Raw genomic sequence first — 21,031 nt, forward strand, 5'->3', positions numbered from 1 at the left:
CACTAAGCTTTTTGTTATGCTGATTTGAACAATTTGATTGTTATTGCACTTTTCTAATTGTATTATATATATAATACAATTAGAAAAGCACAATAACAATGAGGCTGTAACATTTAAACAATAAAAAAATTATTTCTGTCGTCAAGGTCGAACATGATGTTATTGATAATTCATTTCTGAAATATTTTGTGTACGTGATATTGTGATCATTTTCGTTGCCGAAATATTTTACTAATAAATATACGCGGAATCTTAAATTGTAAAAGTATTTTAATTTAATTAAATGATTAATTAAATGATTAATTAAACAATTACATTATTTAATTAATCGTATAATTAATAATTAAATTAAATTAAGATACATTTGTAATTTAATATATTCTGCGATTTTATTAATTCATATTAAATTACAAATGTATCTTAATTAAATTAAATTATTAATTATATGATTAATTAAATAATGTAATTGTTTAATTAATCATTTAATTAATCATTTAATTAAATTAAAATACTTTTATAATTTAAGATTCCGCGTATATTTATTAGTAAAATATTTCGGCAACGAAAATGATCACAATATCACGTACACAAAATATTTCGGAAATGAATTCAAATGAATCAATAACATCATGTTCGACCTTGACGACAGACATAATTTCTTTATTGTTTAAATGTTACAACTCATTGTCATTTGAAGACATTGTATGGAGACACTCGAGGAGTAAAATAGTGATGTGATACGCTTCGTACATTGTTGAATTTTAAAGACGATTGCAAGTTTTTGGGTGAGTGAAGGCAAGAATTTTTTAATAAAAGTAAGAATTGACATAAAAACAACATTTATAATTTAGGGAAAATAATGAAAATATTTAATTAGTATTTATTTAATTTTATGATATATAACTTGCAAATTATATATACGCGCAAGTCAAAACAATAATAATATAAAAAATATTTTTACTTTTACAATATACATGAAAATTGTTTTGTCATTAAGCGTTATCTATTAATTACTTCATATTTTATACATACGTATTATATACGTTTTGACATACAGGGTTTATCAAAAGTGTGGAAATCTCTTAATATTTCGAAAAATATGCATTAAAAAAAAATGTTTCATACAAAAGTTATAGGGTTTTATGTGACGCATTACAGAGCAATATTATTATGACCTCGAATAGCGTTGTCAAGATTATGTGAAAGTCAGTTTCAATTTTTTAAATAGAACCCTATACTTTTTATTACATTATCTTGCAGCTTATCTCGAGAGCTTTTCAAAACACTATAATTAAGTTAGTTTTCATTAAGTACTTTCCGAGTTATGAGGCTTGAAATCCTTAATTTTACATAAACCGTAATATATCGTTCCTTAATTTTACATAAATCGTAATATATCTAGTAATATATTCATTTTTCGATTATCTTGCCTTAATACTTTTATGTACAAAATAATAAGAGGAATCAATTGGTGTAAAAAAAATACATAGTTGTTTCAAAAAAAAAATATGTAATTGTTAATTGCAAATTACATATTTTTTCTTAAAAATAACTATGTGTTTTCTTCACACAATTGATTCCTCTCATTATTTTGTACATAAAAGTATTAAGGCAAGATAATCAAAAAATAAATATTTTACTAGATATATATTATATATAGATTTTTTACTAGATATATTATATATTAGTATATATAATATTAATATTATATATACTAATATATAATATATGTAGTATATATATAATATATAATATATTATATATAATATATATTATATACTAGATATTAATATTATTAGTATATAATATATATACTAGATACATTATATATTATATATTATATATAGATTTTTTACTAGATATATTACGGTTTATGTAAAATTAAGGAATGGTAAGCTGCAAGATAATGTAATAAAAAATATAGGATTCCATTTAAAAAATTGCAGCTGACCTTCACAACGCTAACTTTGACAACGCTATTCGAAGTCATAATAATGTTGCTCTGTAATGCGCCACATAAAACTTTATAACTTTTGTATGAAACATTTTTTTTTAAATGCGTATTTTTTTAAATATTAAGGAATTTCCACACTTTTGGTAAATCCTGTATATTATAATGAAGTCGTAAATGACTTTTTATTTATACTGACTTATTTATAATATACCCAAAATGTTAATTATTCGTTAAACGTGAATTCATATATGAACAATTTTATGTACTTATATGATATAATGTTATAACAAAAGCTTATATAATATGTACAAAACTATTCTTATATTATATTTATAATTGATAAAATATTAATTATGAAAGTCATATATATGAACAAATATACTTTTATATTACATTAAAAATTATTGTTAGTAATAATTATTGTTATAAAATATAGGATTGACCTATAATTGAAATTCAGCATGATGCTTGGTTTGACTGCGACAATACATATGGTCGCCAAATCTCTATCTACAGAAATATTTCTTGTAATACTGGGATTACTCATTATTATCAATCGCCCGGATATAGTAGACGAGAAGAATCGTGTGCAATCGATACCGACGCAACAACTGTTAGCTGAATACGATTATGTAATAATTGGTGGAGGATCTGCCGGTGCTGTGCTAGCTAACCGATTGTCGGAGGATAAGGATCGCACCGTACTCCTACTCGAAGCCGGAGATAACGAGGAAATTCTGTCCGATGTGCCAAATAATATGGGAATTTTGTATCACTCATCTTCTGATTGGGACTTTAAAACAGAACCGTCATCTAATTATTGCTTGTCCATGAATAATCATCAGTGCTATTGGCCACGTGGGAAGGTAAAAAATCTTTTCTATTTTTTTCTGAATCTTTATTTTATCTATACAATCTTAATTCTTTTTCGTAATAATTTCTTTAACTTGTAATATATTCTTTACTCTATATTACATATTATATATAAAATATCTGTACATGATATACACACACACATACAGACATATGTATATATATGTATATATACAGGATGTAACTGAAAAAACGCCCACGGAGCAAACGGCGTTATTTCTTATATTTTATATATAATTCTTAAATATATATTTCTTATGTACTTATATATATCGAACGAAAAGATGAATCGGAATGCAATGATAAAATGCTTCAAGAATCCTTTCTTCATCTCGTACACGAAGGCGCACTGCTGGATCGGTTATCCCGATATTATGCACGACACCCAGTTTCACATAATTATTGCACAACACCTAAAATTATACGGCCACTTGGTTTTCGTGCACGCCCGAGAAATGATTCCATGTAAATTGCGGCCGCACGATAAGTATTTTCTCCCGCTAGTCCGTATGCCACAATCATATTCGTATATTCCTGCAGAGTACACTTCATTTTCTCTGTTAATTTACTATGCAAATACAAGATTTTTATTAAAACGTCGTAGCTCTCGCACGCTGTTACCAGACTGCGTACGTCAGCACCACGCAACTACGGCTGACAGTTGTATGTAAAGTATATATATATATATATATATATATATATATATATACTTTGAAAAACATCTTACTAATCTGTCTAATAATGTCATCTAATAAATAATATCTATTAATTTAATCTAATAATTTAATCGGTTTAAAACATTAGAAAAATATCGATATATATATATATATATATATATATATATATATATATACATATATATCGATATTTTTCTAATGTTTTAAACAGATTAAATTATTAAGCAGATTATTAACCAGATTAAGCAAATTTATTAAATAGATTAAATTAATAGATATTATTTATTAGTAATAAGGTGTTTTTAAATATTCTTTAGTTAATATTCTGAAATAATCTTTATAATATATTTCAAATATATAATAAAAAATGAAAAAAAAAAAATATATATATATACATATATATGTATGTAAAGTTATTGCTACAATGAATATATTAAGTTATTAAGTTGAATTTTCTGAAAGAGGCTAATAGAATAAAACAGAAATCAATTCTTGTTAATCAATTATAGTCTTATAGTGAGTGATATGATAAAATATAATAATATAAAAATCGATTATAATAATCCATTTTTCAGATACTAGGTGGTAGCAGCGTTATAAATGGAATGCTTTATATACGTGGTAACAAAAGGGACTATGATTCTTGGGCAGCTCTTGGTAATGTGGGATGGGATTATAAGAGTGTCTTGCCGTATTTTAAAAAATCCGAAGATGCTAGAGCCGAGGAACTCGCCGAATCACCTTATCATCAGAAGGGGGGATATTTGACGATAGAGCGTTTCCGATATAAATCGCCAATCGATGATTACATTATTCATTCCGGCGAAGAGCTGGGATACAAAGTGCATGATGTAAACGGCGAAAATCAGACTGGTTTCACATATGCTTATGGTACTTTAAGAGATGGATTACGGTGCAGCACTGCCAAAGCTTTCCTGCGACCTGCTTCGAAGAGAAAGAATCTGCACGTCAGCTTACAATCTTTTGTAGAAAACATATTGGTGAAAAAAGGTTCTAATCATTCATATTTCTTTTTAATTTTTCTTTCTATCTGTCTCTGTTAATGATAAGTTATCGATATGCAAAAAATGCACTTTATATTCAACTGTGATTATCTGTATTGAAAAGAGAAATATTCATTTCTGGTAACATATTTAGGATTATTAAGTGGTTATAATAAATAAAAAACATGATAGTTTCAATATCATATATAAGGATTAACAACCGATCGATTTGTAGATGGCACGTCGAAGATAGTTTACGGAGTACAATTTCTTAAGGGTAGGAGAAGAGTAATTAAAGCGAAACGGGAAGTAATTCTTTCTGCTGGTGCGATACAATCGCCAAAACTACTGATGCTTTCGGGAATTGGACCAAAAGATCATCTTGAAGAGATGAATATACCTGTGGTACATCATGCATCTGGTGTAGGACAGAATCTTCAAGATCACGTGGGCATGGCAGGAATAACTTACATTGTCGATCCTCCCCGCAAAATGACTCGCTCGGAATGGAACAGATTCACCAGAAATCTATCTAGGATAGGTAATTTGGAAAGCATTCAAGAATTGATACAGAATAGTTCTGGCCCACTCTATTCGCATGTGTTAAGCGCAGGAATGGCGTTTATCAAAACCAAGTAAGCGATATAATTTAATTATTTGTATAATTTAATGTTATTAATCATTTTTTAATTATTTAATTTTATAAATTATTTTATTAATAAATAATCATTATAGTGACAAAATTTATTTTAATATAATTAGAGAGAATTTTTGTGCGTATGTATGTAATGTGTTTGTATGTATGTATGTAATATGTTTTTATAATTATAATTGATTTATTCAATTATATACTATATAGATATGCAGACAAAATGATCGATTATCCAGACGTACAATTGCATTTTTCGGGCGCTTCCGACTACGGACCTCTCGTAGCAAATATGAACATGGTTAACTCAAAGACTGTCACTACTTTGTACAAAAATATCACACAAAATGTTCAAGCTTTCGGAATTTTTCCATGTATTCTGAGACCACGCAGCAGAGGTTTTATTAAGTTAAAATCGAGCGATCCGAAAGAAGCTCCTATCATAGTTCCTAATTACTTCAAGGATTCCCATGATCTTCAAGTTTTAGTATGATATATTTACTTGTATATATTCACTACTTATATATTAATTGATGTAAGACCATTCATAATTGTTTGTTACTTTCATTAAATAAGTAGAAAATAAGAAAAAATGTCTTCTGCTCTCTTTTGCCAAAAAAATTAATTTTGTAAAAAAATTTTCATATATTTATTTATTTATTTATTTTAGAATATTTGAATTTGTTATTTTCAAGAATGATCTAAATATTAAAGAAATACAATGAAAGATGAAATTTGTTATAAGAATTTAATAAGTTATAATGATTTTTTAGGTGGAGAGCATGAGATTTTTGCAGAAAATGGTTCGTACTGATCTCATGCGAAAATTAAATGCACGGCTTAATTCCAACACGATACCAGAATGTTCGCATTTTGACATTTCATCGGACGAATATTGGGCTTGCTACGCGCGTCATTTCACATCGACGATTTTTCATCCAGTTTCCACCTGTAAGATGGGTCCCATCAATGACAGTCATGCTGTCGTCGACGATAGATTAAGAGTCCACGGAGTTGCGAATTTGCGTGTAATTGATGCGTCGATCATGCCGCTCATAATTTCGGGAAATACAAACGCGCCGACAATCATGATAGCAGAAAAAGGTGCTGATATGATAAAGGAAGATTGGTTATGAATATTTAGTTAATGTTAAAAATCAAATTATATCATATATGTCATGTATATATCTTTGTTCTTGTTGTTTTCGAATACGATTTTTAACTAAATGATTGCAACCAAACGTGATTAATTATGAATATTTAGTTAACGCAGAAAAAATAACCTTTTTTTTAAATAATAAGTGTACTTATATACATATTTATAAAAGGTAAAAAAGGCATTAAAGAACGTGCGTCATATATTACATCTTTACAAAAAGGAATGATAATCTCTAAAAACTTATCTTTTTAAAAAAGATAGAAAAAAGGGCCCAAGTACACGCGCCATAAAATAGTATTATTTTCAAACTAAAAATATAAAAATTACTGTAAAAAATTTATTATATTTGCACAATGTCTTAATTTTCTACAAAAAAGTAATATAAAAATTGTGCGCCACTAAGAATAAAAACTTGTGTAAGTTTAAATACAAATATTTTAGTTTAAAACATTGTTGTGCAAAATAGTTATTTTAATTTCCAAAAATAATAATATTAAATTATAAAAATAATAATATTAAAAATTAAAAATTTATTTTAAAACCTTTTTGAAAAAAATCAGTTGTTTCCTTTGGAGACAAATATCTTCTAAATTATAAGAGATAAAAAATTTTCAAATTGAAAGTTAAATGATTTCAAGAGTACTTTACGACAATGACAAAAAATTTTATTTTTTTAATTTTTTAAAATACACTTTCCATGAAACATTTTTTTTAATTTTGAAAATTCTTTATCACTAAATGAAAGATTATTTTTTTACGAATCCAACTATATATAATTAAGTTATGTTTTCAAAAATCATTTTCTAGAATTAATTATAAAATACCTCTCTATAAATACACTATTCGGGTCCGTTCATATGCTTGATTCTTCGTGCAACATATTCTGTTTTTCCGTAATAGAAAATAAGACAAAAGATACATTTGAAAGACATATTCTATGTAAATAATTATCGAAAATTTTCATCATGCTAGACATTTATAATCCTAAACACAACATTTGAATATCATTAAAATATAAAAATCAAATATAAATATATCTGAAGCAATCTGTTGAAGCAATAGAAGCAATAAAAGATTGTTGTTTTGAGACCGTTACGTGATCGTTTAATCGTGTAGTATTAATTGATTAATTAAATGTATGCTCTTGTATTTATTGATATTTTAAATAATCTATTAATTTATATTTCTCTCACGATTTTACTTGTATGCTTGATAATTGATTTTACAAAGGTATAAAAGTAAAATCATAAGAGAAATTAATAGATTATTTAAAATCAGTAAATATCAGTAAATACAACAATACATTTAATTAACAGAGTAATAATACATGATTAAACGATATCACTTATTATAATAAGTTATCGCTCGCAAAACAACAACCTTTTATAGTATTCTTTTAACAGATTTAACAGATTTAACAGATTCAGTTATATTTATATTTAATTTTTATATCTTGATGATATTTATTATATATTTAAATGTTGTGTTTAGGGTTATAAATATATATCTAGCACGATACAAACCTTCCAATAATTACATAGAATATGTCTTTCAAATGTATCTGTCAGTTATCTTCTATTATGGAAAAACAGGATGTGTTGCGCAAAGAATCGAGCGCTTGGACGAACACGAATAGCGTATTTACACAGACAGGTTTATAATTAATTCTGGAAAGTGATTTTTCGAAACATAACTTAATCATATATGATTGGATTCGTAAAAAAATAATTTTTCATTTAGTGATAAAAAAGTTTCAAAATTAAAAACAAAATGTTTAGTTGAGGAGCTATTTTAAGAAATTAAAAATTTGTTTATTGTGTTGTGTAAAGTACTCTTGAAACTATTTGACTTTTAATTTGAAAAATTCTTTTTTATCTCTTATAGTTTTGGAGATATTCGTTTCGAAAGAAAAAAACCGATTTTTTTCAAAGGGGTGTTTTATTCCCCTCCCCCCTCTCCCTCAGACATACGTATGGATATCTATAAAAAAATATCTCTTATTTTTATATATAGAAAACTACAAACTTTTGTACTACAGAAAACAACATATTAAAAACTCATGAAAATCGAAAGGAGACGTCCTTTTCTTGTAAGAGATATACAAGAATTATATATTATATTAATTATAATATTTTTTAATATTAAATTTTAATATTAAGAATCAATTTATTGTTAAGTATAATTGATTATATAAAATAGAGTATTTAACATTATTTTATATATTATTCTCTTTTGGAATTATAAAAATGCTTGTAATGTATTTTCTTCAATTTTATTATAATATTCAACAGAATCTGACCAGAAAATTTATTAAAATCAAACATTTCTAAAATAAGGCAATTATAATTATTCAAATTCGTTAATAACTTTTTTGAAGTAAACATTATAATATTTGCAAAATATTTTTGTTTATGTTTGTTTGTTATGCATGTAAAAAATTTTACTTATCGTAAAACTCAGAATAATTAACATGTCATATACATTACATTATACATATACATTATATGTGGTATATATTACATTATCAATATCATGTTTTATTTATTTTTATTCAATATAAATCAAATTTATTTAACTTACAAATCGATATTTTAAATGCATAATTAAAAATATATTTATAAAATATATAATTGAAAAAACGCAATCAAACAATCAAATCGTATTGTCCAAGTAATTAGCATAACAAAAGGCTCCTATATATATTTAATTATTTAATGAAACCATTTCATTAATCGTTTAATATTTTAATTAAAATACTTTTGTAATTTAATATTCCGCGTATATATGTTAGTAAAATATTTCGGAAACGAATTATCAATAACATCAAGTACATAATCTTTCAGAAACGAATTATCATTAACATCATGTTCGCTGTGGCGGCTTAAACAATTGTTTACATGCTACAACCTCTCATTGTCATTCGTACAGCGATACTCGAGGAGTAAAGTAGTGATCTGACGCTTCGTATATTGTTTAATTTTTTTTAAAGACGATTACAAATTTTTGCGTGAGTGAAGGCAAGAATTCATTAGTAAAAGTAAGAATCGACATAAAAGAAAGATTTATAATTTATAATTTAATTATAATTTATAATTTTTAGGGAAAATAATGAAAATATTTAATTAATATTTATTTAATTTTATGATATATAATTTGCAAATATATATACGCATAGGTTAAAATAATAATAATATAAAAAATATTTTTACTTTTACAATACATGAAGATTGTTTTGTTTTGAGAGCGTCTTCTATTAATTACTCTATATTTTACGAGTATATACGTATATACGTATTATATACGTTTTGATGTACATTATGATAAAGTCGTAAATGAGATTTTATCTATTTTAATTTATTTATAATATGCGTTAAAACGTTAATTATGTAAATCATAATTAACATTTTATCTATAATATTATAAATATAATGAATAGTTTTGTAAGTATTATAAGTGCTTTTTGTTATTTTGTTATAACATATATTTCGTACATATAACTATAAAAATATAACTATATAAATAACTATATAAAATTACTATAACTATATAAAATTAATTATATATGAACAAATATACTTTATATTACATTATACAAAATAGTAATAATAATTATTGTTATAATAATTATTGTTATAAAAAACCAGGATTGAGCTATTATCAGCATAATGTTGGTTGGTTTGGACACGACAATAGATATAGTAACCAAATCTACATCTGCAAAAGTATTTCTTACAACACTGGGATTACTTCTTATTACCAAGCGTCCTGATATAGTAGACAAGGAGAATCGTGTGCAATCTGTACCGACGATACAACTGTTAGCTGAATATGATTATGTGATAATTGGCGGAGGATCTGCCGGTGCTGTGCTAGCTAACCGATTGTCAGAGGATAAGGATCGTACCGTACTTTTACTCGAAGCCGGAGATGATGAAGAAGTCTTATCTGATGTGCCAAATAATTTTGGAATTTTCTTTAACACAGCTTCCGATTGGAATTTTAAAACAGAATCATCGGCTAATTATTGCTTGGCCATGAATAATCATCAGTGCAATTGGCCACTTGGGAAGGTATTTTAAATAACAACATGTGACAAATGATTGAGAACCAATACTCTTTGATCTAAATTCATCGTCTTGTATATTAATTTCGCTAAATTTCGTTAAAAATCTTTTCCGTTTTTTTCTGGATCTTTATCTTATTTATACGTTTACTTATTTTTATTTCGTCTGTACACGCACTTTATTATCGTAACCATTTATATATATATATATATATATATATATATATATATATCGATTTTTATCTAAATATTAATTTAATCTAATAATTTAATTTTTTAGATATCGCTTGTTAGTAATGAGAGTTTTTAAATATTCCTAAATTAACATTCTAAATAATTTTCACAATATATTTCAAGTATATAATAGAAAGTATAAATATATGTAAAATTATTGCTAACGCATATATCAAACTATTAAGTTAAATTTTCTGAAAGAGATTAATAGAATGAAATAGAGACTGATTCTTATTAGTCAACTGTAGTCTTATATTGAGCAATATAATAAAAGAAAATATAAAAGTCCATTAAAATATAATGATTTACTTTTCAGGTACTAGGTGGTAGCAGCGTTCTAAATGCAATGTATTACATACGTGGTAATAGAAGGGATTACGATTCTTGGGCGGCTCTAGGTAATGCGGGATGGGATTATAAGAGTCTCTTGCCGTATTTTAAAAAATCCGAAGATGCTAGAGCTGAGGAACTTGTCGACTCACCTTATCATCAGGAGGGTGGATACCTGACGATAGAGCGTTTCAGATACAAATCTCCAATCGATGATTATATTATTCACTCCGGCGAAGAGCTGGGATACAAAGTGCACGATGTAAACGGCGAAAATCAGACTGGTTTCACATATGCTTATGGTACTTTAAGAGATGGATTACGGTGCAGCACTGCCAAAGCTTTTCTGCGACCTGTTTCGAAGAGAAAGAATCTGCATATCAGCTTAAAATCTTTCGTGGAAAAAATATTAGTGGAAGAAGGTTCGAATAATCATATTATTTCTTAACATTTCTTTCTGTCTCTGTTATTAATAAGTTACCGATAGTTATATGCGAAAGGCATTATATATCCAACTGTGATTATCTGTACTGAAAAGAGAAATATTCATTTCTAGTAACATATTTAAGATTATTAAGCAGTTATAAATAATAAATTAAAAACATGATTAAGTGGTTATAAATAATAAATTAAAAACATGATAGTTTCAATGTCGTATATAAAAATTAACAATCGATCCATTCGTAGATGGCACGTCGAAGATAGCTTACGGAGTACAGTTTCGTAAAGGTAGGAGAAGAGTAATCGAGGCGAAACGAGAAATAATTCTTTCTGCTGGTGCGATACAATCGCCAAAACTACTGATGCTTTCGGGAATTGGGCCAAAAGATCATCTTGAAGAGATGAATATACCTGTGGTACATCATGCACCTGGTGTAGGACAGAATCTTCAAGATCACGTGGGCATGGCAGGAATAACTTATATTGTCGATCCTCCCCACAAAATGAATCGCACCGAACGGAATAGATTCACCAAAAATCTTTCTAGGATCGGTAATTTGGAAAGCATTCAAGAATTGATACAAAATAATTCTGGCCCACTCTATTCGCATATGATAAGCGGAGGAATGGCGTTTATCAAAACTAAGTAAGCAATATACTTCATATAATTTTATTTTATTAATCATTTTAATTTTATGAATTATTTCATTAATCATTCATTGTTACAGTGACATAAAATTTAATTGATATAATTATATGAGAAACTTATACATGTGTGTATGTGTAATGTTTTTATAATCATTATTAATCTATTCAATTATACTATGCAGATATGCAGACAAAATGATCGATTATCCAGACGTACAACTATTTTTCTCAGGCGCTTCCGACTATGGACTTTCCATAGCAAATGCACATGAAATTAATTCAAAAATTACCACTTCTATGTACAAAAATATTACAAAAAATGTTCAAGCTTTCGGAATTTTGCCATGTATTCTGAGACCACGTAGCAGAGGCTTTATCAAGTTAAAATCGAGCAATCCGAAAGAAGCTCCTACCATAGTTCCAAATTATTTCGAAGATCCTCATGATCTTCAAGTTTTAGTATGATACATTCACTTGTATACATTCACTGCTTATATATTTATTGATATAAAAACTATTCATAATTGTTTGCTAGCTTTGTTAGATAAGTAGAAGATAAGAAAAAATGTTTTCTGCTTTTATTTAATATTGCAAGAAAATTAGAAATATAATAGAATAACAACATTAATTAAAAATTTCAATTTTATCATGTAAAAAATTTTCCCTTATATTGATTTATTTATTTTAGAATGCTTGAGATTATTGTGTTCAAGAATTATCTGAATATTAAAAAAATATAATCAAAGGTAAAATTTATTATAAGAATTTAATAAGTTATGGTGTTTTAGGTGGAGAGCATGAGATTCTTGCGGAAAATGGTTCGCACTCGTCTCATGCAAAACTTAAATGCACGGCTTAATCCCAACACGATATCAAAATGTTCGCAATTTGATATTTTATCGGATGAATATTGGGCTTGCTATGCGCGTTATTTCACATCGACAATTAATCATCCAGTTTCCACCTGTAAGATGGGTCCCATCAATGACAGCCATGCTGTTGTCGACGATAGATTAAGAGTCTACGGAGTTGCGAATTTGCGTGTAATTGATGCGTCGATCATGCCGCACATAATTTCGGGAAACACGAATGCACCGACAATCATGATAGCAGAGAAAGGTGCTGATATGATAAAACAAGATTGGCTATAAATATTTAGTTAATGCTAAATGTCAAATTGTATTATATATGTGTATATCTTTGTTCTGCATCGAATACGATTTTTAGCATTAACTAAACATTTGCAATCAAAGAGTGATTAGTTAGTGAATTTTTAGTTAACGCTGAAAATCGTGTTGGATGGAGAGCAAACACACACACACACACACACACACACACACACACACACACACACACACACACACACACACACACACACACACACATAATTATTTGTGTACACATATGCAAAATAAAATAATAATAATAGTGTATATATATGCATGAAAACTTACCAATATCCTTAGTCTCTCAGACAGCACACAAAAGACTAAATTCTAAAAGAAGACTTAAAGACGTCTTAAAGTCCTCTAGACGTCTTTAAGACATCTTTTGGCCTTTTTGTACTGTCTGGGCTGTCATTAAATTAAAATCCTTAATCTTATTTTTCATTTTGAATAATATCTTTTTTTAATACCTGCAGTTCTCTCTCTGTCTATTCCTCCATTTTTTAATACATGCATTATAACTATAATGCATTTTTTACATATAGTTATGAGTTATTATATTTATGTCATTATTATTTTATTATTATTATGTATTATCATTATTATTTATTATAACACCTGCGTTAAAATATACAAAATAGATCTGCTTACATATATTAATGATATAAAATTATTGCCAAATTGCACATCTCATTACATATATATAATATATGTAATATATATATATATATATATATATATATATACACATATATATAGAAAAGCAGAGAGAGAGAGAGAGAGAGAGAGAGAGGGGGGGGGGGACTACAAAACCCATATTTATATTAAAAATTTATTTACATTTATATACATAAGTGTCTTGTTACACAATACTGGTGCATTTCGTGCACATAGCACGGAACAGAACTAGAAATTATGCACATTATATGTTACTCTCTAAGTATTCATAGTCACTGGCTTCGTAGTTGATGTCTACGTTTTTAATGTAGAAAGTTTAATGTAGACACTTTGCTTTATATAAAAGGATCTGTAAAAGTATTGTTTGTTTGCATGCTTAATTTGTGCTTGGCGTTTATATTTATAACAAATAATCAGAGGAAGTTCTCGAAATTGTAATTAATATTACTGCGAGTCATTTTCCTCTTTCTCTCTTTCTCTTTCTTAAAAAAAGAAAATTATTTAGATGTCTTATTTATATAATAATCATAACATATATGTAGATATTATACAAAAAAACTATTAACTTGACTAAATATGCTTATTTCGTTATTGTTTTCAGTCTGACAGTCAAATCGCAAAGTCGAGATTAATATAAAGATTCGTGATACATCAATCGTAAATTATAGTAAATTATAGTAAAGTAATCAATAATTTAAAATACTTCTCTAAATTAATTTAATATTTCGCGCATATATGTATGCTATATATGAAGTATTTTTGCGACAAATTAATAATAATACCACGCCCGATCTTTGCAACATATAACGTATTAATATTTACATGTTTTAATTATCATTCGCGAAATGAATTCGAATAAAATAGTGACGCGAGAAGCTTCATCAAATTCCTTTTCTAAACGCGATTGATTTGAGAAGTATATTAAGAAATTTGATATGATTATTACTTAATTTTATATATGCTAAATAATACGCAAAATTGTATCGCGACGATAGATCTTAAAATGCATATTTAGTGATGTGTACAATTTAATCAAAAATCAAAGTGATAGAAATCTAAGATAATAAATAATCATTTCGTTGCAATTTTACGGACAATAATTATTATTTTAATGCTTAGAGTCACAAATATATTTCCGTGTTATCTTATCGTTCTACTTGATAATGTAAATATAATTTGGATTGTGAGAGAACACGAAGTAAAACAATCGAATTATAGATGCAAATAATTAGCATAACGAAGGCTGATAAATTGTTTAATAAATAATCAATTTTAATCAATAAATTGTTTTATATAAATTGTTTTATAATTGTTTATAGTATAAAATATTTCGACAACGAATTATCAATAACATTATGTTCGACTTTGATGACGTAAACAATAGCGCGTTATTGTTTGTACGTTACGGTTTTGCTATCATTTGTTCGGTGACATTCGAGCAATAAAGTAACGATGGGAAATGCTTCGTATGTTAATTAATTGTTTAATAAATAATCGTTTAATTAATCTATAAATTGAAAAACTTCTGCAATTTAATATTTTCATGTGTAACAGTATATGTTATAATATATGTTATAGTATGTAAAATATTTCGGCAACGAATTATCGATCATACGGTGTTCGACTTTGGCAATATAAACAATAGCGCACTATTGTTAATATGTTACGGCTTTATTATCATTCGCATAGTGACACTCGAGCGATAAAGTAGTGGTGCGAAACGCTTCGTATATATTGTCAAATTTTTTTTCTAAACACGATTACGATAAGATTCGAAACATAATTTGACATAATTACCAATAATTAAAAATAAATTAACTTATAATAAACGTTATGAAAATGTATCGCAACGATAAATCTTTATCGAATCGCAATCATTAATTAATGCGAATAAAAATTGAAAAAGGGAACATAAAAGGGAATAAGGAAATTAATTTTATTATGATCTTTCGATTATTGATGTTTATTAATAATTTCTCTAACGATACTTATTAGAATTAAATAAATTTTGACCAATGCTTTAAATTTTCTTAATCGGCAATCACTCGTAGAATATTTCAACGACGAATTATAACAATAATATAGTATAAGTCGATCTTGGCGATATAAACAGTATCGCGGTAAAGGTTTTGATTTACGATCATTCGCACAGTAACCTTAAGAAGTAAAGTAGTGACGTTTCATATATTATCAAATTCTCTTTCTACATAGTCAACCTTGGCGATATAAACAGTACACGGTAATGTTTTTGACCTACGATTATTCCCTCAGTGGCCTTCAAGCAGTGAGATAGTGATGTGAGACGTTCCATATATTATCAAATTCTTTCTCTAATAATTATTTTAAACATTGCTTTATATAATAGATTTTCTCTTATCTTTTATATTTTTATTTACCGTTTATATTTGCGAATTAAAATTTATATAGTACATTAAAAAATTAATTATATATTATATTATATATAAGATTATATGTAATATAATATAACCCTACCATGGGGTACACCTTGTCGCGGTGGGAGGGCTTAGTATCTGGACGGTGCCTTGAGGTTTATCTTAAATTTTTCAATTTATGATAAATCTTAAGGTGCCTGAATGAGAAGCTAAGTACCCTTTCGCGTCGTCGGTGCCGTCAACGCGCCGCGGACGGCATGCGCTTCGTCAACGCGTCGCGTTTTCGCGTTGTAATTCTCGTAAGTGAAATGGGATTTTCGCTCGTACCGAAACCGGGAATGCCGTTAAAGGTATATACATATTAAGTATATACATTGCGCGATCAAATATAAAATTTTTAATCGCGTCGAAATAGTGCGGGAGTGCCGTTCAGTATCGCGCGTAAAATAATGAAAATAGCGATATAAAAATATCGCTCGCGAGTGCGGGAGTGTCGTTAAAAGTATCGCGCGCCAACAACATGAGAGGAGGAGGAGGCCTGGGAGAGGCATCTTGCATCGGCGGAGCAACCTGATGGTAAATATCTATTATTTATATATTAATTGTTATAAATCGTTAACTTGTTATAAATGAACAATAATCTTATTCTTAATCTTATTATTTTATTATTATTTAAATGAATTAAAGAGAAAGATTTTTATAAAAGTCAAATATAAAATTTTCTACTTAAAAAACAGTTTCAAAATTAAAAAATTTTTTCATACGTGTTCATCTGCTTATTATTTTACACATCGGATATAAAATTCCGCGTGATAAAAATTTTTTAAAATATTATTTGGATTTTGTGAGCATTATTATAAACGAATTTTATATTTGTATGTTACAGACAACTAGCTTCGATAACAACAACTCCGCTGTTGCGCATCAGTGCCGGTGAGTGAAAAAAACTTTTATTTAACTTTAAGATAACGGATTCATAGAGATTGCAAATGTAGATGTAGATGTAGATGTATATTATAGATTGTAGATAAATCCGTTGCTTTAAAATGGATGAGCTAAGATGGATTAAATTAAATAAAATAATTAAATTAAATTAATTAAATTAAATTAAATAATTTTAATAAGTTCTTTTGAACTTATGCTTTGCATCTATTGCAAAAATTTATTGAAATATTAATTAAAAAAAGAAGATATCAAGAAAAGATTTTTTTTGAAAAGACTTTGTCTAATTTATTAAAGAAAGGACACATACATGCATTAACATTTATCAATTTTATCAACTTTTGATGCTAATTTATTCTTATAATATGCACTTATCTTCTAATTGCTCATTGCTCATCCATCGTAGAATTTGTTTGTAGATATTGTTTTTAAACTTTTCTTTAACTTAATATAAAGCCAAATGATTAATTAATTAAATAATTTGTAATATGATAAATACACACATTAATTTTATATTTTATTACAAAATATAATTTATAGAAATTTGTAGTAATTTGGCTTTTGTAGTAATTTCAGTTAAAATAAAGTTATCTTCAATATTTAATGAACGATCGTGAAATCGAATGATCCCTACTAAATAAGCGTAAATATTTCACGGACTTTTGCCAGTAATTATCCGGCAAAAGAAGGAGTAATTATCTCCTTCTTCGATCTCTGATTAGAGATCGAGAAAGAAAGTCTTATTTTTTATTTTATCCATTTGAAAGTAATATTAGTAATTATAACGAATTATTGAGATTCTTGATATCGATTAAAATGACATCAAACACGACGTAAATCGGATAACTTTTAAATGGTGTGATAATAAAAATTTTGATTATATATTTAACTACATTTATTCGATTGATACTGTGTTTGATGTTATTTTAATAGCAAAATTTTAATAAAAATTTTAATAAAAATTAATTAATTAAAAATTAATTAGCGACATGAAACAGTATCGCAACGATAAATCTTTATCAAATCGAAATCATTTATTACCGCGATTAAAAATTGAAACAGGTTATACATAAAAGAGGATAAGAGATTATGTTGTGATATTTCGAACACCGATACTTATCACAATATTTCTCTATAATATTAAAGTATAATATTAGAATTAAATATATTTCGATTCAATGCTTTAAGTTTCCTCAAAATTTCTAAATACACAATTTAATCGAAAATCAATTTAATCGAAATTATAAAAATTTAAAATATTAAATAATCACTTAAATAATTGCGATTTTTTCGAACAATAAGTATTATTTTAATATTTAGAATCACAAATATATTTCATCCGTTTACTTTATCGTTCTACTTGATAAATTAAATATAATTTGGGATGTGAGAAAACGCGAAATAAAACAATAGATTTATAGAAGCAAATAATTAGCATAACAAAAGAATGCGTGAATTTGATAAATAATTAATTTTAATCAATAAATTAAATACTTTCATAATTTAATACTTTGCGTTAATGTATATTTTATAATATATAAAATATTTCAGTAACGAATTATCGATAATACGATGTTCGATTTTGGTAATATAAAATATAAACAGTAGCGTTCTATGTGGTGCCGCTTTGTCATCATTCGTACGGTGACTCTCGAGTAATAAAGTTGTGCTAAGAAACGTTTTGTATATTGTAATTTTTCTACTAAACATGATTACAATTAGTAAGGAAACATAATTTACTATAAATTTTAATAAAAATTAATTAATTAAAAATTAATTAACGTCATGAAACAGTATCGCAACCATAAATCTTTATCAAGTAGCAATTATTTATTACCGCGATTAAAAATTGAAACAGGTTATACATAAAAGAGGATAAAAGATTATGTTGTGATATTTCGATTATCGATACTTATTACAATATTTCTCTATAATATTATAATAGAATATAATATTAGAATCAAATATATTTCGATTTAATGCTTTAAGTTTTCTCAATCTTTCTAAATACATAATTTAATCGAAAATCGATGAAATTATAGGGATTTAAAATATTAAATAATCATTTTGATAATTGCGATTTTTACGGACAATAATTATTATTTTAATATTTAGAATTACAAATATATTTCATCCGTGTTACTTTATCGTTCCACTTGATAATTTAAATATAATTTGGGAGAGAACGCGAAGTAAAACAATCGATTTATAAAAGCAAATAATTAGCATTACAAAAAACTGCGTGAATTGTTTGATAAATAATTAATTTTAACCAATAAATTAAATACTTTCATAATTTAATATTTTACGTTAATGTATATTTTATAATATATAAAATATTTCGGTAACGAATTATCGATAACACGATTTTTGATTTTGGAAATATAAAATATAAACAGTAGCGCGCTATACGGTGCCGCTTTGTCATCATTCGTACGGTGACTCTCGAGTAATAAAGTAGTAGTAAGAATCGCTTTGCATATTGTAATTTTTTTACCAAACATTATTACAGTTAGTATGGAAACATAATTTACTATAAATTTTAATAAAAATTAATCAATTAAAAATTAATTAGTGACCTGAAACAGTATCGCAACGATAAATCTTTATGAAACCGCAATCATTTATTACCGCGATTAAAAATTGAAACAGGTTATACATAAAAGAGGATAAAAGATTATGTTGTGATATTTCGATCATCGATACTTATTACAATAATCCTCTATAATATTATTATAGAATAAAATATTAGAATCAAATATATTTCGATTTAATGCTTTAAGTTTTCTCAATCTTTCTAAATACACAATTTAATCGAAAATCGATGAAATTATAGGGATTTAAAATATTAAATAATCACTTAAATAATTGCGATTTTTTCGAACAATAAGTATTATTTTAATATTTAGAATCACAAATATATTTCATCCGTTTATTTTATCGTTCTACTTGATAAATTAAATATAATTTGGGATGTGAGAAAACGCGAAGTAAAACAATAGATTTATAGAAGCAAATAATTAGTATAACAAAAGAATGCGTGAATTTGATAAATAATTAATTTTAATCAATAAATTAAATACTTTCATAATTTAATAATTTACGTTAATGTATATTTTATAATATATAAAATATTTCAGTAACGAATTATCGATAATACGATGTTCGATCTGGGTAATATAAAATATAAACAGTAGCGCTCTGTGTGGTGCCGCTTTGTCATCATTCATACGGTGACTCTCGAGTAATAAAGTTGTGCTAAGAAACGTTTTGTATATTGTAATTTTTCTACTAAACATGATTACAATTAGTAAGGAAACATAATTTACTATAAATTTTAATAAAAATTAATTAATTAAAAATTAATTAACGTCATGAAACAGTATCGCAACCATAAATCTTTATCAAATAGCAATTATTTATTACCGCGATTAAAAATTGAAACAGATTATACATAAAAGAGGATAAAAGATTATGTTGTGATATTTCGATTATCGATACTTATTACAATATTTCTCTATAATATTATTATAGAATATAATATTAGAATCAAATATATTTCGATTTAATGCTTTAAGTTTTCTCAATCTTTCTAAATACATAATTTAATCGAAAATCGATGAAATTATAGGGATTTAAAATATTAAATAATCATTTTGATAATTGCGATTTTTACGGACAATAATTATTATTTTAATATTTAGAATTACAAATATATTTCATCCGTGTTACTTTATCGTTCCACTTGATAATTTAAATATAATTTGGGAGAGAACGCGAAGTAAAACAATCGATTTATAAAAGCAAATAATTAGCATTA

The 21,031-nt window shown here is 26.4% G+C and overlaps 2 protein-coding genes across 2 annotated transcripts; both read left to right on the forward strand.

The window, feature by feature from the left end:
• The first annotated feature begins 708 nt into the window (after positions 1-708).
• On the forward strand, positions 709-6,597 carry LOC105250342 (glucose dehydrogenase [FAD, quinone]). Its single transcript, XM_011256368.3, has 6 exons — positions 709-785; positions 2,391-2,820; positions 4,080-4,515; positions 4,744-5,143; positions 5,368-5,644; positions 5,931-6,597. The coding sequence occupies exons 2-6, from the start codon at positions 2,416-2,418 to the stop codon at positions 6,291-6,293; spliced, it is 1,881 nt and encodes a 626-aa protein (XP_011254670.2). The 5' UTR covers positions 709-785; positions 2,391-2,415; the 3' UTR covers positions 6,294-6,597.
• Positions 6,598-9,249: 2,652 nt separating this feature from the next.
• LOC105250341 (glucose dehydrogenase [FAD, quinone]) lies at positions 9,250-13,339 on the forward strand. The gene is made up of 6 exons (XM_011256366.3): positions 9,250-9,353; positions 9,961-10,386; positions 10,930-11,365; positions 11,631-12,030; positions 12,215-12,491; positions 12,821-13,339. The coding sequence occupies exons 2-6, from the start codon at positions 9,982-9,984 to the stop codon at positions 13,181-13,183; spliced, it is 1,881 nt and encodes a 626-aa protein (XP_011254668.2). The 5' UTR covers positions 9,250-9,353; positions 9,961-9,981; the 3' UTR covers positions 13,184-13,339.
• The last annotated feature ends 7,692 nt before the right edge of the window (positions 13,340-21,031 follow it).

The sequence above is a fragment of the Camponotus floridanus genome, unplaced genomic scaffold, assembly GCF_003227725.1.
Source record: "Camponotus floridanus strain SB8 unplaced genomic scaffold, Cflo_v7.5 scaffold204, whole genome shotgun sequence".
Classification (NCBI taxonomy): Eukaryota; Metazoa; Arthropoda; class Insecta; order Hymenoptera; family Formicidae; genus Camponotus; species Camponotus floridanus.

What these genes read in the sequence shown, in the direction of transcription:
- LOC105250342 (XM_011256368.3), top strand. Translation starts at nt 2,416, where the DNA reads ATGATGCTTGGTTTGACTGCGACAATACATATGGTCGCCAAATCTCTA. An exon ending in GCTATTGGCCACGTGGGAAG is followed by an intron (nt 2,821 to 4,079) that starts GTAAAAAATCTT and finishes TCCATTTTTCAG; the next exon opens with ATACTAGGTGGTAGCAGCGT. An exon ending in AAACATATTGGTGAAAAAAG is followed by an intron (nt 4,516 to 4,743) that starts GTTCTAATCATT and finishes ATCGATTTGTAG; the next exon opens with ATGGCACGTCGAAGATAGTT.
- LOC105250341 (XM_011256366.3), top strand. Translation starts at nt 9,982, where the DNA reads ATGTTGGTTGGTTTGGACACGACAATAGATATAGTAACCAAATCTACA. An exon ending in GCAATTGGCCACTTGGGAAG is followed by an intron (nt 10,387 to 10,929) that starts GTATTTTAAATA and finishes TTTACTTTTCAG; the next exon opens with GTACTAGGTGGTAGCAGCGT. An exon ending in CTCATGATCTTCAAGTTTTA is followed by an intron (nt 12,492 to 12,820) that starts GTATGATACATT and finishes ATGGTGTTTTAG; the next exon opens with GTGGAGAGCATGAGATTCTT.